General features: G+C 42.1%; 2 protein-coding genes and 1 long non-coding RNA gene across 6 annotated transcripts in view; 2 read left to right on the forward strand and 1 right to left on the reverse strand.

Annotated features, from left to right (window-relative positions):
- The window catches only part of RARB (retinoic acid receptor beta), a 313,595-nt gene extending 301,528 nt beyond the window's left edge, over positions 1-12,067 (forward strand). For both annotated transcript variants that reach the window (XM_032768027.2, XM_032768028.2), the window contains exons 6-8: positions 2,729-2,933; positions 4,539-4,697; positions 11,642-12,067. In XM_032768027.2, coding sequence (XP_032623918.1) covers positions 2,729-2,933; positions 4,539-4,697; positions 11,642-11,838 — 561 coding nt within the window. In that variant the 3' untranslated portion in view covers positions 11,839-12,067. The remainder of the gene's footprint in view (positions 1-2,728; positions 2,934-4,538; positions 4,698-11,641) is intronic.
- A 1,045-nt stretch (positions 12,068-13,112) lies between these two features.
- The window catches only part of TOP2B (DNA topoisomerase II beta), a 120,963-nt gene continuing 113,170 nt past the window's right edge, over positions 13,113-20,905 (reverse strand). For all 3 annotated transcript variants that reach the window (XM_032768024.2, XM_032768025.2, XM_032768026.2), the window contains 4 exons: positions 20,495-20,605; positions 15,054-15,176; positions 13,840-13,937; positions 13,113-13,599 (listed from right to left, as the gene is read on the reverse strand). In XM_032768024.2, the coding sequence (XP_032623915.1) occupies positions 13,438-13,599; positions 13,840-13,937; positions 15,054-15,176; positions 20,495-20,605 (494 nt within the window). In that variant the 3' untranslated portion in view covers positions 13,113-13,437. The remainder of the gene's footprint in view (positions 13,600-13,839; positions 13,938-15,053; positions 15,177-20,494; positions 20,606-20,905) is intronic.
- Positions 15,183-20,235, forward strand: LOC142046325 (uncharacterized). Its single transcript, XR_012655226.1, has 2 exons — positions 15,183-16,166; positions 19,154-20,235. It is a non-coding gene; the product is annotated as an uncharacterized LOC142046325 (long non-coding RNA).

The raw sequence follows: 20,905 nt of genomic DNA on the forward strand, positions 1-20,905 counted from the left end.
CAGCCAAGTATTTGAGGGCTTCTGAGTAAGAGCTTCGGTAGTTATAGAAATAATTAACATTTGTTCTGTGCTAGCTTGTATTTGTGTAAATCTTTTTTTTGTTGAGTTTCTTAAACAAAGTAAGTTGGCTGTACAGGAAATAGATGCAGTCAAGCCCTGATAAAGTAGCATTGTGAAAGCAACGAATATGAACGTGAGCTGAGCCAGCTAATCAATTATATTTTTGTGTGTTCTTTAAAACCTGAAATTTTATAAACTGTTTTTCACTATATGTAACCTGAATGTATATGATTGGCTGCGTCAGTTTTACTTAGATCCTTGTACCCATGTCTTTATTAACTCAAGCAGCAAAGAATCCTGTGGCACCTTATGGACTAACAGACGTTTTGGAGCATGAGCTTTCATGGGTGAATACCCACTTCGTCAGATGTTAACTCAATAACTGTATAAATTAATCCATGCCATCCAGAAAATGTTTACATATAATGATTTTGTCTTGATTAGCATAAGAGTTCTTTCTATCTCTTAAGAAATGCCTGACATCAACATACTGAATGTATCACTCTGGTACCATAGATCTACCCCTGGCAGCACTTACTAATCGAATGCAGAGCATTCTAAATGTTTTATCTGTGCATTTTTTCCCCCTATGTCGAGTCCTCCCCATCCTACAATGGAATGTTCTACTTTGCTGAGGGTCAGTCAGGACTGGCCTTACACATGTGAGTAAACCTACTGTAATCTATGCTGCCTTAACAAGTAAAAGAATACGAGATGCTATCAACGGCAGGAAAAGGAACCTCTTCCCCAGCCAATAGGGTTCCCAGTGTTCTGATTGCTGAACAGGACTGAGCAAAGGAGCATCAGATCCTTGAGGAAGTCTGGGTTCTGATTGGCTGGTGAGCAGGTTGAAACTTCGAACATGCCGAAAATAATATAACAGAAGAAGAAAAAGTTGGGCCAGCTCTGCAGACAGTCTGTCACAAGCTCAGAAGTGAGTTCCCGGGCTGGCAAAGGAAAGGAGCACTTGCAGAGGTGTTAAACTCGTCCACTGGGGGATAGAGAACTTTTAGAGATCCTTCTACCAGCTCGAGGGAGTGGGCACTGGTGTGCCTTCAAAACCAGGAAGGGTCACCAGGACAGAAGGTCTTTGAGGGCAACGGATGTGAAGGGGAAAACCTGGGATAACTTTCATCTCTGGGGGCTGTCTCCTTACACACCAAGAGAAAAATGAAATAGCAATAAGTTCAGATCCTTCCCCCACTAATGTCAGAGGCAGAAATCCCACTGATTTGAAATGGAGGCACAAGCAAGCTCAACATTTGCATCTGTAGCAAAGCTTTATGAGAACAGAGATATTTAGATGAACAAAAGATGAAAATCACATTATTGATGGGGCAAGTAATCAAAATACAGTCACTGTAACAGCATATGATTTTTCACTGAAGTGACTGCCCAAAATGAATTTTCTCAGATGGGAGCCTCACACCCAGCTGCCTGCTGTCAGGAAACAGTAGTGAAATGCAGTATTTGTTACAGGTGAAAAACGCTTTTACGCTTAAACAGAACTATCTCCTCTGTGCTGCCTGCTCACTTACTAGCTACCAGCCCTAACCATCTCCCAGGAAGTGCAGCAATCTAGGCGAGGTGGTAGGCACCAGCGTGATAGTGGAAGAACACTTCAGAATGTATTGGGTACTAATTGAAAGTGTATTTTTCTGTGGTGATCTATTCATTTGAAAAATCACAACTGTGAATTTGCCTTTGCTTCTTTACCTGTCCTACCACTCCCAGTTAGGCCCTCTTCCTACGAGATCCGCTGAGTCCTACAGAACTGATTGTGTACAGATGGTAGCACAGTTTCCTTTGCTATCAAGTGTCCCTCTGGTCCCTGCAGTTCCACTCAGTTCTGTTACTTCTCCGATGCAGATGCAGGGGGGACAGGCTCAGGAAAGTTTTTGTCTTTCCTTATTCATAATATTTTTGAGACTTTACATGGAATTGGAGCAGTTATATAGAACCAGGAGCACCACCAGCTTTTTTGGTGCCCTAGGCGGTGGAAGGTCCCGCCCCCGAAATGGCGCCTCCGACAGAGGCGGCAGAAGGTCCCGCCCCCGAAATACCACTGATGACCAGGGTGGCCAAAGATGCAGTTGCTACCCCCCAAATGTTAGTGCCCTAGGCGACTACTTAGGACGCCTAATGGGTTGCGCCGGCCCTGTATAGAACAGATCCAAAAGAATCATTAAGATGTGTATAAGCCCAAACACAAGGCTGGTGTGCTGTTACTGATAGGACCAAGGACTATATGTTAGGAGCCAGAGTTGCAAGGAAACAGCACTGTACATTTAGGCTCATAGTGGGTACTAAAGGTTTGTTGTGTCTGTATCTGGGTAATGTGCATTACTTACACAAACCTTGGAAACAGAAGACTTGTGATCATTTTGGTTAAATGGTAATTCATGGGAGCAGTTGACTGGCCTAGAAAATTGCCAACTTTTTAAACATTTAGCAGAGTGAAAACTGGGCATTTTCATTTTGTCTCCATGCGCTTTGTAATAATGAATTTTGGCAACAATAGCACAAATCTTAACTTTATGTAATAAATATTGTGGGGTATATGGGGCCTCATGAGTTTGCTGTGTCACAAAAGCTGTCTGGATTCTTCATGACAAGTCTTTTCCAGGATGAACACATCAAATGTCATTCTTTTTCCCTCCTCCCACAGATCCTTAGAATTTGCACAAGATACACACCAGAGCAAGACACTATGACATTTTCAGATGGCCTTACCCTAAACCGAACTCAGATGCACAATGCTGGATTTGGTCCGCTAACTGACCTTGTGTTCACATTTGCCAACCAACTCCTGCCTTTGGAAATGGATGACACAGAAACAGGCCTACTTAGTGCCATCTGCTTAATTTGTGGAGGTATTGAACGGTGTGAACTTGGATACTTTAAAACCAAATCCATTAGGATCTTTCCTTTCTTAATAATTGACATTGCTAAAATATCTAATAATTACATATGTAGATAATAGATAATTATTATAGATATAATAATATATCTGTGTAATATATTAATTTCTATATGCAAGTTACATTCAGGGCTTTTCATTTGGCCAAAGTTTGTAGTCCTTATTCAAGTAAAATTGCCATTGAAATCAGTCAGCTAGATCACTGGGAGTTTTGCCTGAGAGAGGACTTCAGGATTTATCCCGTGTTTTTTTTTTTATTATTTATTGTAAACTATGTATGGTATTATGTGCACACAAAATAAGCTAACCATTTCTTTTGTACAAGAGGGATTTTTATTTTTTTTATCCAACTGCTGTCTGTAAATATGTGTACACGTACACGTGTGTGTGTGTGGTGTATACACATATGCACACACACAGATAGACAGAGAGATCCTGGCCTCAATCCTCCTTTACAAAATTGTAATTATGAACAAGATTTTACACAAACAAGTACACTAGTGGTGCTGACTTGATTTCTTGGTTTTGACTATGACACATGTAAACAGACACTCTCAAGTTAAAATCTAGTCAGTTTCAAAAAGTAGTTTCAGCTGCAACTGAGTGTCTCTGTCAAATTTTACTACTCTTTTTTAAATAATGCTTTTCTTTCACCTTTTACTGTGCAAAACTCTGACACAAGCAGGAGAAACTGACTTAAATTCAAAGTATACATTTAAGTGCTGTAAAATGTGCACGGCAAACAAAGTTTTTTTTTCCCCTCTAATTTCTTTCAGCTATAATACTCTTAAGTGTTACCCACAGCAATAGCTAGCAAAAAAAATTGAGACAGAAGTGTGATTGTTAAGCTAGTGGTACATCTTTAATATAACTTGAGCTTAACTTTTATTTAAATAGTTTTCTAAGCGTAACCCATCAGAATAACTGGTTTTCTTAATGTGAGACAACATCATTAGTGTGAGTAGCAAATCAGAATCCTTAATATTTGGAGTCAGGTTTCAGAGTGGTAGCCATGTTAGTCTATATCAGCAAAAAGGAGGATTACTTCTGGCACCTTAGAGACTAACAAATTTGGAGTGACACTTGTTGTAGTTCAGGCTAGTGCTGCCATCTGCTGATATATAAAGGTAATTGACTTGCTCTTGGATCTTGTGATCAAATAACCAAATGTGGCCTTTAACTTAGTTGAGTCACATTGTCTTATTATAAAAATAAACAGATACAAAATTAATTTTGAAATGTTACATTTAGCAGCATGCCCATTCCCTGTGGAGGGAGAGACAGGAAGCAGGATAGTAAGGGTTTTGCATTGCTCATATTGTCATCCCTCCAAATAACTGAGGAACAGCATGGGTAGATATGAGGAGACTCACAGCTTGTTCTCTTTAGGCAGAAGGATGATGACTGAAAGAGGAGAGGTGAGACCGTGAAAGAGGAATGAACTAAAGATAGAGAGTGCTACAGAGTTTCAGTCAAGACCACGGAGGATCCTCTTGTTATTTGAAGGTTGTGAAAAACGTTAGATTTATACCAATGGCAGAATTTTTATTCTCTCCAGACCGCCAGGACCTTGAAGAACCAGCAAAAGTGGATAAGCTACAGGAGCCATTGCTGGAAGCACTGAAAATTTATATCAGAAAGAGACGACCCAACAAGCCTCACATGTTTCCAAAGATCTTAATGAAAATCACAGATCTTCGCAGTATCAGTGCAAAAGGTATGGTGTCCCCTGGCATCATCGCCATCACAGTGTGAGGAGACAGCTGGCATGTAGAATTGGATTTATGCATTTTTAAAAGAACAAAACTCCTCCTCTTTTATTTTTCTTTGTTGGGAAATATTTAATTCTTTTTATCTACATGTGTACAGCAACCCCCTTTAGATATGCACTGTGCTTTAATATTACCATGCAATTTATACTGGAAATTAGATTTGGGGTAAACATGGGTTAGGAATGAAATTATGCATCACCAGGAACTGTCTACCGGTTATTTTAACATCAGAGTCAACCTCTGAACTGGCCTTTGTTAATCTTCTTTTGTATGCAACTTGTGGTTGATATGTTCTGTTCAACCATCTAACTGGTGCATTGAGGGTGACCAGGTATTGCAGTCCACCCTCCAGTCTTCTAATTGTGCACTCTCTCCACTACGTCTGACCACCTGTATTGCTGCCCTGTAGTTGAACTCTGAAGACTGGGCTAAGCAAAATTTCTGCATTGTGGCGACCACTCTGCGACAGTCTAGTCCAGGCTCTGTGTCCAAGGTTGCAAACAGGGGGATGCAAGTTAGAGCTTCTGAAATTCATCAGCATGTCTTGTCCAGAGTTGCTGCCACACTGTGAGGATGAAGCTGTTGGCCCAGATATGCCATTGTTCATCTGAAATTGGCACTAGGCCGGCAGCACTGGGCATGAGTGTATGAACAGCTGCTGAAAAAGGATGTCACAAAGTCAGTCTGCAGGTGTAGGTTTTTCTTCTGGAGGTAGGCAGATCTTCTTATAAAAAAGTATGCAATGCTTGTTTATGCCTATTAGGACCATTTTCAGCCGTGTGTACAGCAGGTTGTTTTCCTCCGACATCGCCCTCCATGCAGTTTTAATGGTAAAATTACATCTCATCGAAGTTTTGAGGGATCTCTATAAGCCAACACACACACACAAATTAAATGTTAATGTGTGGCTAAGGCACTAACGGTACAGATAGGAAGATCAAGTAATTCGCCTAACACCTATCAAAGATGCCTGCAAGAATGCAAGGAAGTTGGCACCGTTCTGGTGGATCTGTCAGCTGGCATGTGCTTGAATGAAGACTGACCGCCAAGTTGTTGCTGGCTATTTCCTGTTACCCATGGTGCAGCTTATCATGGAAATAACAAATTGGAGGTTCATCTTTCAATCTGGAGACAAAGCTAGCCAGCTTAGGCGTCTCTGTAACAGACTCCCACAAGGATTCATTCGAGTGCCTCTCCTTTTCAACATATACACTTAGCCTTGGTTGTTGGTTGGTCATGATAAGTATGTATATGTGAATGACATCAGTCTCACTCATGTGGGAAACAATCTACATGGTATCGAAGGGTCACTTAGCCAGGACACGAATGCTCTGGTCATTTACCTTCATCAGTGGAGACTTACATTAGGTGAGTCTAAGATGGTGGCCACAACCTTCCATCCAAACAATCAACAAACCAATCAGTCCCTTACAGTCTGTGTTGAGGATTGTCTCCTCCCTTTCCATCCAGCTGTCACTTATTTAGGAGTCAAACTGGACCGCAATCTAATGTACTGGTCCTATCTACAATGCTTAAAGAAAAAGATCACCTCCAGCACTTGCTCCAGAAGCTAGCAGGAACCACCTGGGTAGCAGAGACAAATGTTTTATGAACCTCCCTCCTGGTGCTAGTATTTGGTCCAGTGGAATATTGTGCAGCAGCTTTGGGGCAGAAGTTCAGAGCTGAACACAGTCACCTTTGTTTCTAGTTGGATGCAGCCTAATTGAATTAGTACATCACAAGTTGCTTTCAAATAGAAAATCTGTTTTTCAGACAGCACCAAAAATCTAACAGATGCAAAACTCCCCTAAGCACAGGTCTGATGGACCAGCTACCTGGACCCAAACACTCCTGAACTTTAGAAACTTAGCCCATCTAATTCAAACTACCCTGTTTTTCACATACCTGAACTTTTATTGAAAGTGTCTGAGAAACCGTACATTTTAGTGGGTCTGCCAGACTGAATAAGTACATATCATGGACACACAATAAATCCTCTATTTACTAGTAATTATTGGTAGTTGAATTCTTCCGGTAGGCAGGATCTCTACGTGTACACAAGTAAGGGCTGGCTCCCATGCCATTTGGTGCACCTCAGCTCCAAGGGGGAATGGTATCTAGCAGCTAGCTCTGAAAAGGAGTATGAACAATTTGCATCTCCCCAACACTACTCTTCCTACACACCCTGAGCCACCCTGCACTGAGATAGCTCTAGTCCTAAGCACAGAGACTGCACTGCTTTGGCATCCACTCTGCCAACTCTGATAAATATGTGCATCCAATGTCAGGCTCTGATTCTGGGGACCTGATACCCATCTCCTCAGCTTTACATATGTGTAAGTACATTGGCTTCAGTGGAGTTACACCTGACTTAAACCAGTATGAGAGCAGAGGCAGGCCATAAATCTCCAGTTGACCAATTAGTGCACTGACCCATTGCATCACCTTCTCTCCTGTTTTTAATGGTCAGTATTCTACTTTCTTTAAAGTTTCCGGCCTCTCTCCTCCCCTGCAGATATCAAAAGCAATGTTAGGTTTCCTTCAGTTGCTAGATTTGTCACAAGATTTCTGTATGTAAACTAATGGAATCTGTTATATTGATTATTTTTTTAAAAACTGACTGCATTTGTATTTGACAACATGCCTCAAAACTTTTCCCAGTCAGATCCCAGACAAGAAGTCAGCATCTTTGTATAGTTGCTTTCAATTAAAATCTAAGTTGTCGTAGCTTTAAGACAACATGAATCTAGGTTAAGAGGTTAGAATTCAGTTCATATGGTGAAGTGAGATTTATATGCTGAAGTGAGAAGTTAGCCTTCTGGCTTGATGTAAATTAAAAGATCATTCTAGAGGGAAGGTCCAGAACTGGAGTAGAAAGCAAAAGTGGTCCTCAAAGACCTACATATCATACATAAGCTCATAATTTGTTCATGAGGGTGAAGTTCAGAAAGTTAATTCTCTCTCATCCGGCTAAATTTACAAAGTCAACTCGTAGCAATATAAGGCTATAAAAAAGGTCACCTAGTCTACTGTATGTGCTTCAGGGAAATTTTGTCTTATTTCCACTTTGCTGTTTTCTACCATAGCAATTCTTATCTGTGGAAATTGCATCCCGGCGTCTATATCCAAAATTCAAATTTTAAAATCACCTGCTTGGTTCCGCCCTAAGCCTGTAGGTGCCTCACTTTCCACTGGTAAAGTCCCTTTAGGGCCTAAATTTCTGCCACTAGGCATGCACACAGCTGCCTCAGTCCTAACATGACTGAGCAGCTTGCTGGTTAAGCCTCAGTAGGGTTCACAAAGTACCATATAGACTCGATCATAAGCCGGTTCATTTATAAGGCGACCCCCTCCCCCAAGATAGATAAGTAAAAATGGAAAATGTTTATAACCTGTTCATAAGCCGACCCTATAATTCAGAGGTCAGCAAACTTTGGCTCCTGGTCCATCAGGATAAGCTGCTGGTGGTTTGTTTACCTCGAGTGTCTGCAGGCATGGAGGTAAACCTCAGTAAACAAAGTATCCCAGAGTGTCAGCTGCTTACCCTGACAGGCCAGGACAGCAACTGGTGGGAAATTTTTTTTTGTGGGGGAGAAGCTGAGGGTCAGGGGAGTAACCTGTGACTACTTCCCCCATATGATCCCACCCCTAGCCTGGGACCCCCACACTCTCCCCATCCCATCCCTTCCTACCTTATCTGGGGAGGGCATCTCTGGCCTGGCTGGAGCTGCTCCGGCGGGCCAGGCCGAGCGGCATGGCTGCAGCATGTTCCAGTGGGCTGGGCTGGGCGGCACAGCCGCAGCATGCTCCGGGGCCTGGGCAGTGCGGCCACAGCCTGCTCTGGGGGGTGGGGCTGAGCTGCAGCTCTTTGGAGGCTGAGGAGAGAGCAGCGTGGCCGGAAGCGGAGAGACTCTGGCCCTGCCTCTTCCCTTCTGTCTCTGCTGGCTGTGCTGCCTCTCCTTGCTCCCTCTGTTGGGGGGAACCCGTTCATAAGCCGACCCTCGTCTCTGGTGCTTCCCTTTGTTACTAAAAAAAAATCGGGTAAGGAACGAGTATATACAGTGGGTATTCCTCCCATCTTGCCCGCTGCTAGGCATACTCTGAGGCTAATTTGGTTCGTCTATCGGACTGAGTCCTATATAAAATATCCACCAACATTTATCTCAGTGATTAGAGCAATACTGGTGTTCAAATTCCCGGTCTGCCTGTTCCTGTGTAGCCAGAACTTGGGTCTCCCATGACCCAGGAGGGTCCTAACCTCTCTCTTTGTGGCCCAGTGAATATTTAATTATTTACAAAAAAGTGGAACGTTTTCAACAGGAGACACAGAGCGATCCAACTCAGCCAGTGCTGTCTGCTCAGTTTTTTTTAAAAAAGGACTGGTGCCTCCCTCTGGACCACTCAGGAGTCACGGCTGAGAACCCTTCCCTGGAGTTAGGTGCCTAACTCCCTTTGAGGGGCAGGTCTTAGGACACCACCCCCCCACACACACTTTTTCCTATGAGTTAGCTTATGCAGCTCCCTGCTTAGAGTGCTGCTGCTTCTTAGCTGAACAGTTGGCCATAGCGATAGTTGGCCATTTGGTCTCTTCCTGTACGACCACAAGGGCTTGAAAGCCCGAGAGACCAACATTGGACCAGACTTGATGAACCCATGTAATAGCGGGTCTGCCTCCATCCTTTGGTTGGTGGAATTTTATCCTGGATGTTACAAACCATCCAGAGAACAGTGTTTGTAGGTGATATGTCTGAAAAGCGTAATACGCTGTCTGTGGACAATGGCTCCAGTAGTTGGTAGATTGGAGCAACTATAAACATCTGCATTACAAATTAAGTCATTCCACTTGATGCTTAATGTACAACTGTGGCATTTTGTGCAGAAAGCTTCGAGCTTTGCCCAGTCTGAATGGCATAGTGTCCGTGTTTTGCAATCGCACAATAGTACAGAGAGGATACATCTCAAATAGATACTGAACTTGGTTGTCGTGCTGAGATTACGTTGCTTCCATATTCGCTGTAAACAACCCATGGCAGATGCTGCGATGCCAATCCAATAGAGAACTTCCAATCCAATAGAGAGCTGGAATATGCTGGCTTTTATAAAACCCATTCTTAAGCACCTAACTCTCCCCTTCCATTGTAGAGGGCACCTGGATGCCTAACTTGGGGATGTGAATTTGACTTGATGGCAAGGCTCCTAAAAGTTAGGTACTGCAATGCTCAGTCTAAGTTCCCCTTATGAATCCCACCTTCTGTATATACCTATGAGCAACAGAAATGTATTACTATGGTAACTGAAAAGGGAAGGGCTTTTCAAAGAAGCATAATTCCCTTAGGTGCCTACAAAATCTCCACCATGCTAGCTATTTAAACTCAGTGTACTGTTATCAAAGTTGCTTGAATTCAGGGTAGTTCTAAGATTTATTTGGGGGTTATACAAGCAGTGAGGGAAATTAAATCCATTGTTCTTTTAAGCTGCAGGTATGGAGAACTTTCCACATAGGAAATGTCATACTGGATAAAACAGAGGCCTCTTTAGTTAATTGTCTTTTATCTGATAGTGGCCAATACAAGATACTTTAGAGGAAGGTATAAAGAAATGCTAGTATATAATTATGGAACAACCTATAAAACAGAAGGCAAGTTTCTTCCTATCCTATTAGTAATTGCTGGCTCATGTGCTGAAGCATAGAGGGCTTAGTAGCCCTTTTTTATTGTAATGCTTCCTATAGTGCCATTTCTACATAAAAATACAATTAGTTCAGAGGAAACTGGTGCTATTACCTACCAAGTTTCCAAGTACTTTAAACTACATTCTCAGGGTATTTTATTGCTTAGTAGAGTACAATCCTCTTGTTAGGAGGGATATGATATGTTAAAATAGTTTCTATTTCATGGCATATTATGACTTCAGGTTGGAAAGAAGTCAGTGTTTAATCTGTGTTTTTCATATTTTCAGTTTCTAGCACTGTATTTTGTAGTCTCTTATATTTAAAATGTCAAAAAGCCTGTGTCAGTTTATCATCCTGTTGCAGAGGTTGGTGTAGTGTTGAAGGGATTAGAAACAAAACGTTAGAGTAAGTAGGGAGTGATGTTTTCTTATTTATTTTTGTAATCAGCTATAGAACATCCCTAGGAACAAACTAGTGGAAATACTTGACATGAGAATGTGTGTATGTAAAGCAACTCCAGCAAAAATATCAGAGTGCACTCTGCTGCTAAACAAATAGGATTTTCTGAAATTTTAAAATTAGGAGCCTTATTCTGATCTCATATTGTTGTAAATCAGACCTGTGCTTTAAGGCAAATTTTGCCCTAACATAATATTTTACATCCTTTGCTGCTGCAATACATGCAGGGGAGCTAAACTGATTATAGGTCAGGACATGCTCCTAGTCCTTTAATTAAAGTTTTACCAGTTTGGATGATTCTGAAGAGATGTTGAAAATGGTTTTCTTTCTCTAAAAAAAAAAAAAAAAAAAAAAAAAAAGTTACTGGTCAGTCCCTTTACCCATCCTGTAGCTTGTATTTGCTGGTATCTTTTATTCTGAAACTTCACAAAATGTTCAAAAGGAATTGATCTAATATTGCTTTTTAGTGACAAATAATTTTGACTATTTTTAGTATAGTTAAGTACTGCTTTTTTTGCACTACTACAATTTATGAAATATTTTGCTTATAAAACCTTGTGCAACTCTGAAGGACATAAACAAACCACTGACCCCAAAATCTTGTAAGCAAAATATTTAATAAATTGATTACAGACAAGGGGTTTAAAATATCAAACAGAAAGATTTCACTGTCTTGAACTGGGATTTCTGAAAGTAACAATATTAATATAAAGAGCCACACTACTGGTAACCAAAAGGTTTTTTCTGTTGTTTTTAAAGGTGCAGAACGTGTCATTACATTGAAAATGGAAATCCCTGGATCAATGCCACCGCTTATTCAGGAAATGTTGGAGAACTCTGAGGGACATGAACCACTGACACCAAGCTCCAGTGGAAATACAGCAGAGCACAGTCCTAGCATCTCACCCAGCTCAGTGGATAACAGCAGTGTCAGTCAATCACCACTTTTGCAATAAGACATTTTACAGCTACTTTAGACATTCCTAATACCTTATGTACAGGGGTGAAAAAAGCAAGAAAAACATTTTTACTGCTGCTTAGTTTCTGGACTTAATATATATATTATATTAAAACTCAAAAAGGACCAAGACTTTTCATATGTATCAGTATATTACTCTTTGCTGTTTAAATTCTTAAAACTAGAGAATGTTTGAAACTCTAAATCAGCCATTTCAATCAGCAACAAGAAACTAGTTAAGCTTCTATTTTCTCTTCTGAACAACCAAGACTGCATGGTGACAAGACCAATCTCAAACTTTAAATTCTGCTTACATTTCTGACGACTTTGTACATACAAATGTACGGCTCTACTTTCTATACTGGATGTTTGGTGCTTTCCTTTTTTGTCTTGCATATCTAAAAGGATCAGGACATCAAGTTTATAAAAACTGGACTACTTGTACACGTCCAGATAAGAACATTTAAAAAGACATTCTGATTTAGTTAGTATGAAAATGTGTCATTGCTCTTTTTGATGCCCTCAGTTTGCATCTCTTATTCCATCTCCTTCCCCATAAAAGTATTCAAAAAATACTAGCAGAAGGGACTTCTGTATCAGTGTAACTACCAGATCAGTTATTCAGATGTTATTTGTTCTACTGTTAATGTCACTTTAAATTTTAAAAAGTGGTTTATTACTTGGCTGATGACATATCTACACATTTTTAAAAAAACTACATTTTTTTCAGTGATAGCCTCCAAGGCAGAAACGCTTTTCAGTGTTACCATGTTTTTGTTTACTTGTTCACAAGCCATTAGGGAAACTTCATGGGATAACCAACAGGCTTATTCACTACTTTTGAACTGGTGAGTCTAGTTTATTTCTTTAAGAAACTAGGGCCAGGAGTTGGGCTTTCCCAACATGCCTGATACCAGTGGGCTACCACAAGGACTTCCAAAATACATGGGAGAGAGAATCTGGCTTCTTGACCTTGTTAAATCACCATGAATCAGAGTGAAAACAGTGGTAAACTGATTAAAAAAGTGTCAGTTTCTTAGGTTTCATTTAAAGCACTAGCGGATTTTTTTTTATATATATATATAAATATATTCTAGCAAGTCTGTGATGTACTTTCACTGGCTCTGTTTGTACATTGAGATTGTTTAACAATGCTTTCTATGTTCATATACTGTTTACCTTTTTCCATGGAGTCTCCTGGCAAAGAATAAAATATATTTATTTTAAAACTGTGTAGAAGCAGTACCTGTAGTCCAAATCTTCACACAAGACTGACAGTTTTCCATTTTTAATGTTTAAACTTCATTTCAAAAAGCAGGTCTGCAGTTTGCAACCATGACAATTAAAATGTGTGCTTTAGCACCGCTGCCTAAAACATTTCTACGAGCCAGTCAGACAAATACATAACATTTCAATGAGTAAAAAAGATCATAAAACTGTAGGTGTAAGAACAAAATGTTAAAATGCCTACACACAATAAAAACCATCAATTACATCATCACATAAAATAAGTCAAATGTACAAAAGTCTGCGACAGAAGGGACAAAAGGACAACACAAGATATTTGTTGGAAAATATTTGTGTGCTCTTTGGGCACTTAATTAAACATAGTAAAATCATCATCTTCATCAGACTCTGCAAAATATTTCACTTCTTTTCTAGCCCGACCCATCCGGGGCTTAGATGCTGGTTCAGAAGCAAAGTCTGACTGAAAGATGTCTACATCTGAATCCTGGTCAAAGGAGGCTTTCTTGAATTTCTGAAAGAAAAAAAAACCATGATGCCATAAAAATACGGAATTTTGGCATTCACATTGGAAACAAACATTTCTATAACATCTAGATTCTAGACCTATCTAAAATCTCAGTTCAGAGCAATGATCAGATTTAGACATTTTAAAATACTGTAAAAATGTTTCATGTGATACAGAAAATAATAGCCAGATATCATGAAGCCAAACCTTGTCCTTTTCATACAACAACAGACTCTCTGAACTGACCTTGCTTGGGGCTGACTTGGGTGTTTTCTTCCCAGGGTTGTATTCACCTTCATTTTCAGAACCAGATGCTTTCCTTTTCTTGGACCCTCTACCCTTTCCTGGTTGAGAAAAAATAAAATAATTTTACTGATATTAAAGAAGTGACATTGCTTGGTGTTCTGAATATTAGCAGATCTATTTCTAAAACAGTTTAATTTCATCCAAAGGCTAAAACATTCTACAGTTTTACTTCTACCTATAAAAAATGTAAGTAAAATGCTACCATTCTGCCACTTCAATGTGTCTCACTTTCTGTTTCATACCTTTAATTTTGCTTCTGTGAAACTATCATCTTGTCATAGGAATCTCACTCTTGCATTTCATGCACTCAGTTCAAGATAGGGCAGTGCTCTACTAGATCTACAGCTGTTGGATCTCTGAGGCAGTGGTAGTTAAATGAGTTTCTCCACTCTCCTTCCAGGCTATCCATGACCAACTGTCATCATCATCTATTTAGTAGAATTAGTCTGATGTCTCATTACTGAGGCATTCTTTACATGTAGTATCTGTGGCTATTCTCTTCAGTCTTCTGTGTTGTGTCTACTTAGATCAACCCCCTGATGGCTGAGATCTCCTACTATAAAATTCTATTGTGGCCATAGTGTGAGGGATGAAAGCTGGTTTCCCACTGAACTGATTCATAGGGCCAAAACCTTCTACACTAGGTGAGCTTTGTTCTTGTCTTTTACTGGAAACATGAGACCCAACAGTGAAAATGGTATCTGAAGAATAAAGGTTCCTATAAGAAACATTAGAAATAATGAAGAAATAGAGATTTTGTGCCATTAAATGAATTTCCATAAAGTACAGTTCACTTAGCACCGTTTTACAACATTGTCTATTGTGGAGGTACCAACAGAATGTGTAATGTTGTACCCATGAGAAACATCTCATGGCTGACTAGTGCATATTAGGAAATGAACACAGTTTTCATGACACTCGTTTCTAGTTTTAGGAACAGTGCTGTTTTTTCATTCACAAAATTCAATTTGACCCTGTGTTGTACAGAGAAGCTGAGAAAGTCAGACAATTCACTTAATACAACATACTTGGAAGTGTGAGCTTTAGTGGTGATAGCATAATATTAGTAAGATATAATGTAGTAAAATTCTACAGATATGTATCTATAGTAATTATATACTAATCCTAACAATGCAACGCACAAAAATCCTTACCTTTGGGTGGTGCAGTCTTCTTTGGAAGGCCAAATTCTGAATCTGAATCAGAGTTTATAATTTCCATCTTCTTCCGCTTGGGAGATCTTTTAGGTTTAGGGGGTATGTCTGAAGCTGGTTTTGCTGTTCACAAAATCAGAGATACTAAAGTTGCTGAATTCACATATTAGGTTAATATATCTTATAGTTAAGAAGATACTAGGCACTCTGATTATAGTATAATTATCACGTAGCACAGGGGTAATCAATTATTTTTTGTCAAGCTCCAGATTTCTTGGTCAAGGTATTGTCAAGGTCCAGACTCCAGAGAAAATAATATAAAAATAATAATGATACTGATAATAATAAGTAAATAAAAAGATATCACAGTCCGTTCAAAAGCATCTGGCAGTCTGGATTTGGCCCATGGTCTGCCTATTAACTACCTCTGATGTAGCAAATGAGTAAGTGAGAAGAATTTGCTGTACTTGGGAAAATTATGCCCCTTATATTCAGGCTGAAGTTTTCTCTCTGTTGCATTAGCTGAAGGTCAATTTTTTGTCCTCTTTGGAATTAGCTGCATCAATGAGATTGGAGCTCAAAAACTGAAATGTTTTAGTAAAGACACTTGTGTTGTGTGCGGAAATAACCCTCACACAGCTTTGTTTTAAAGTCTAAAAACGGGTACTTGTTTTTAAAGACAATGCATCACTTCAGTTCTGAAAAATGTTAAAATTGTCTGCATCCACGTATAGAGACTCCAAGTGTGCATATTTCTTTTTCATATTTATGGCAGCTGAGAATGTTCACCTCAAAATGGAAGAATGTTCTCTTAGAGCAAACAGTTTTCTTTCAACGTTCAGTTTCATTGTTTTAGACTTACGTAATAAATTAATAATAGTTACTATATTTCACAAAGCCCAACTGTTTGTGGAGCATGTCCCAAAAAATGACATTCACTGCCCTGAAAAGTTTATAGCTGGTATCAGACATGCCAGGGACTTGAGGGGAAGGATGGGATGACAGCAGTAAGATATAATGGAGTAATTTAGTGAGGGCTAGTGAACAGCACAGCAGAGAACATTCTTCTGTTTGAAGGAGGATATGAAAAAGGAGGGATAGCAGGAAAAGACGGTTACTCACCTTTGTAACTGTTGTTCTTCGAGATGTGTTGCTCATATCCATTCCAGTTAGGTGCACGCTCGTCGGAAGATTTTTACCCTAGCAACTCCGGTGGGTCAGCAGGTCGCCCCCTGGAGTGGCGCCGCTATGGCGCTGGATATATACCCCTGCCGACCCGACCACTTCTCAGTTCCTTCTTGCCGGCTACTCCGACAGTGGGGAAGGAGGGCGGGTTTGGAATGGATATGAGCAACACATCTCGAAGAACAACAGTTACAAAGGTGAGTAACCGTCTTTTCTTCTTCGAGTGATTGCTCATATCCATTCCAATTAGGTGATTCCCAAGCCTTACCTAGGTGGTGGGGTCGGAGTGAGATGTCGCAGAGCCGATGAGGCCTGAGCCCTGGTAGAGTGCGCAGTCACGCGGCTCGATGGAACATGAGCCAAGTCTAACAGGTGCGGATGCACGACGTCACCCAGGAGGAAATCCTCTGCGAGGAGACAGGTAGGCCCTTGACACGCTCAGCCACACTGAAGAGTTGGGGAGATCTGCGAAATGGCTTTGTTCACTTGATATAAAAAGGGAGCGCTCTATGGACGTCTAGGGAGTGTAGCTGTTGCTCCCTGGGAGACGAATCTGGCTTTGGAAAGAAAACAGGTAGGAAGATTTCCTGGTTAACATGGAAGGCTGATACTACTTTGGGGAGAAAGGCCGGATGCGGTCGCAACTGCACCTTGTCCCTGTGGAACACAGTATATGGGGGATCTACCGTGAGAGCCCGAAGCTCGGAGTGTCGTCTCGCTGATGCGATGGCCATCAGGAAAGCGGTTTTCCATGAGAGGCAGAGAAGAGAGCAAGTTGCTAAGGGTTCGAAAGGGGCGGACATGAGTTTGGCCAGCACCAGGTTAAAGTCCCATGTAGGGGTAGGGCGGCATACCTGGGGGTAAAGGCAATCTAGGCCCTTAAGGAATCTAGACACCATCGGGTGTGAGAATACCAAGTGGCCATTCTCCCCTGGGTGAAAGGTAGAGATGGCCGCCAAATGGACCCTCAGAGATGATACCACTAGGCCCTGTTGTTTGAGGGACCCGAGGTAATCCAAGATGTTGGGAATGGAGACCTCAGTGGGAAGGAAGCTCCGCTCTACACACCAGCACACGAAACGCTTCCACTTAGCCAAATATGTCACTCTAATGGAAGGCTTTCTGCTGCCCAGGAGTACCTGTTGCACCGGGGCCAAGCAACGCAGCTCAGACTGGGTCAGCCACTCAGGAGCCATGCCGTGAGGTGGAGGGACTGAAGGTCCAGGTGACGCAGTTTGCCATGGTCCTGAGTGATCAGGTCCAGGTAAAGAGGCAGAGGGACAGGGTTGGCTATGGATAGGTCTAGCAACATAGTGTACCAGTGCTGCCGAGGCCACGCTGGAGCTATCATGATAAGCGGGCTTTGTCCCTGCGCACTTTCAGTAGGACCCTGTGGACAAGCGGAAATGGTGGGAAGGCGTAGAGCAGGTGCGTTGTCCACGGTATAAGGAAGGCGTCCGCCACTGAACCCGGTGAGAGGCCTTGAAAGGAGCAGAACATGTGGCATTTCCTGTTCCCACAGGACGCAAAGAGGTCTATCCGGGGAAACCCCCACCTCCGGAAGAGCGAAAGAGCAACGTCCGGGCGAAGTGACCATTCGTGGGAAAGGAAGGATCTGCTGAGTCGATCCGCCAGCGTGTTCCAAACTCCTGGGAGAAAGGACGCGATGAGGTGTATAGAGTGGGCTATGCAGAAGTCCCAAAGACGTAAGCTTTCTTGACACAGGGGTGAAGACCTCGTGCCGCCCTGCTTGTTTATATAGTGCATGGCCGTTGTGTTGTCGGTGAATACTGACACACAACGGCCCTGCAAGTGCTCTCGGAACATCTGGCAAGCGAGGCAGACTGCTCTCAGCTCCCGGACGTTGATGTGGAGGGTCAGCTCTTCAGATGACCACAGGCCCTGGGTGCGTAGGTGTCCGAGGTGAGCCCCCCAACCCAGGGATGATGCGTCCGTTGTCAGGGACGCCGAGGGCAGGGGCGGATGGAACGGGAGTCCTGCACACACCATGGAGGAATCCAGCCACCACTGTAAGGAGTCTAGGACAGTCGGGGGAATGTGATGACCATGTCCATATGATCCCTGGCTGGTCGGCATTGTGAGTTGAGCCACGACTGGAGGGGCCGGAGGTGCAGTTTGGCGTAGTTCATTACGAACGTACAGGCCGCCATGTGGTCCAGGAGAGCGAGGCAAGTGCGCACCGAAGTCAACGGCGCCGCTCGCAGTCTCCGGATGATGGCTGCCAACATCTGGAATCGTGGCAGTGGTAGACAGGCTTTGGCGCCAATAAATTCTATCCTCTGAGTGGGGATCAGAGTCGATTTTTCCGCACTGCTCATTAGACCGAGATGTAGGAAAAGGTCCTTGACCATGCGGACGTGACTGAGAACACGTACCTCGGAGGTTCCGTGGATGAGCCAGTTGTCTAGATACGGAAACACATGTATCCGACTGCGGCGGAGGTGGGCGGTGACTACAGCCATACATTTGGTGAATACTCTTGAGGCTGTAGAGAGTCCGAATGCGAGGACCGCGAACTGAAAATGTCAGTGGTTGGCCACGAACCGGAGGAATCTCCTGTGAGGTGGGAAGATGGCTATGTCGGGGGCGGCATACCAGTCTCCAGGATCCAGGGATGGAATAATGGTCCCCAGGGATACCATACAGAACTTCAACTTTACCATGTATCTGTTGAATTCCCGCAGGTCGAGGATGGGTCTGAGATCTCCCTTTGCATTGGGGATTAGGAAGTAGCGGGAGTAAAACCCCTTGCCCCGCTCGTGCTCCGGTACCTCCTCTATGGCTCCTTTGGCGAGGAGCGATTGCACCTCCTGCAGAAGGAGTTGCTCGTGCAACACCTAACTGGACACCTAACTGGAATGGATATGAGCAATCACTCGAAGAAAGAAAGAAAGCCTACGGGACTACTGGGGGTGAAACAGGGGAGGCAGGGTACAGAGGCTGGTATCATGAAGGAGTAGATGAGCTGGGTGAAGGAGAAGGGAAGGGAAACAACATGAGAGACAAGGGCAGAAAGGTATGGAGGGGCAGAGTTGTGCAGTGACTTAAAGGAAAGGATCATGTGCAGGAGAACCTTATTTTTCACCATTTTAAGTTAATGTGAGTGGTAAGGAAAACAAGTATCTCATCGTTGACTAAGGCTAAGCGAGCAAAACACTTAAGTATGCATTTATAATAGCTTTGTTAGAGTGGGGCCTAAGTCTCTTACCCTTAAAAGACAGATCCTCTCTCACTGCACTAAAGGTCCACAGGCCAATACCACACAAGATGGAACGCATAAGGAAGGAATTTGACCAGGAGAAAAAATAGCCCATGGAGACATAGATCGGAATGGAAATGGGAAGCAGCGACACAAGCACCACTATGAGAGGGTTGCCCAGAAAGATCAGTAGCCTTGTGCCTCACTTCCTCTTCAGAACCATGATTGATAGAACTGAACCTCCTAATGAGTCTTGGCATTGGCTAACAGCTCTAAAAAAAATCCAAATGTCACTGTAGGACCAGATCCAGCTGATGAACATACACTTATATGGGGACAATTCACCCATTCTAATTCTCTCTGCAGCACATGCAAAGGCCTTGCAAGAGACCAATTCTGTAATCCCCACTGAAACAAATGGGGGACCCCCAAAGCTTCAAGGAAGGCCTCATTCTCAAGATTCCTAGTATCCAAGAAAGACAACTATGCTAAGTGACATTGACCTTAATCTCCAATTCCCTACCAGATTCAGAGAATCCTGATGATTCCTCCTTGGTGCTCATGTTATCTTTTATTTCTCTTAAGAAACAGTCATAAGAGACTCAAGAAGTGCTCTGAGCCTTTAGATTAGTTGTTTGCTCAGCCCACTGGAGAAGACTTCAAAGCATGAGCACCTTGGAGTGACTACTTCAGTTTAAAAGTGCCTCCTGGAGCTGTCTGATATGGACCTAGAGTTTCACTCAGGTCATGGAGCCTCTAATGCCAAAAAAAACCAAACCACCAGTTCATAAACACCAATCTAAATTTTAACACTAATCCCAGACCTGGAAATAATTAGGATACGTGATCACAGTGGCCAGTGAAGAGTCAGACAGACTAAGATAATTAAGGAGCTGGAAGGGGTTTGTACCCTTTATTCCATACCACTGGGTCCCAAGGAACGAACTCCTATTATGGGGATCTGCAGAAGTCATATTATGTAGGAGAACTAAGCTTTCAGTAAATAGGTTGGTTTAGTACAAATACAGCTATTTACCTTTTTTAGCAGCTACTGTTTTACTTTGAGTTTTTTCTGTTTGTTTCAGGGTAAAAGAAGATGAGAAAACTGGAGCAGAATCCTCTTCTTCACTGTCTAATTTTGTTGCATCTAAAAGAAAAAAAAAGTTCAGTTCATGATGTAAGCATATACATTGACTGCACGATTTAATTCTATTAGATATAAAATGTATTTGATTCCAGTTAAAATTAAGGCTATGAAGAAAGTACACCTGAAATTCTAGAGAGCATATAAGGACACTGCAACTTCTTCTTATCTGTGATAATCCAACAACTACAAAAACTTTTGGCATATGCTTTGTTTTTCTAGCATTATTCTGCCCAGATTTACAGGGATTTTTCTGATTTGACCAAATCTGACCAAACAACCTACAAAGTCTGAGTGAGGGAA

This window comes from Chelonoidis abingdonii, chromosome 2, assembly GCF_003597395.2.
Source record: "Chelonoidis abingdonii isolate Lonesome George chromosome 2, CheloAbing_2.0, whole genome shotgun sequence".
Taxonomy (NCBI): Eukaryota; Metazoa; Chordata; order Testudines; family Testudinidae; genus Chelonoidis; species Chelonoidis abingdonii.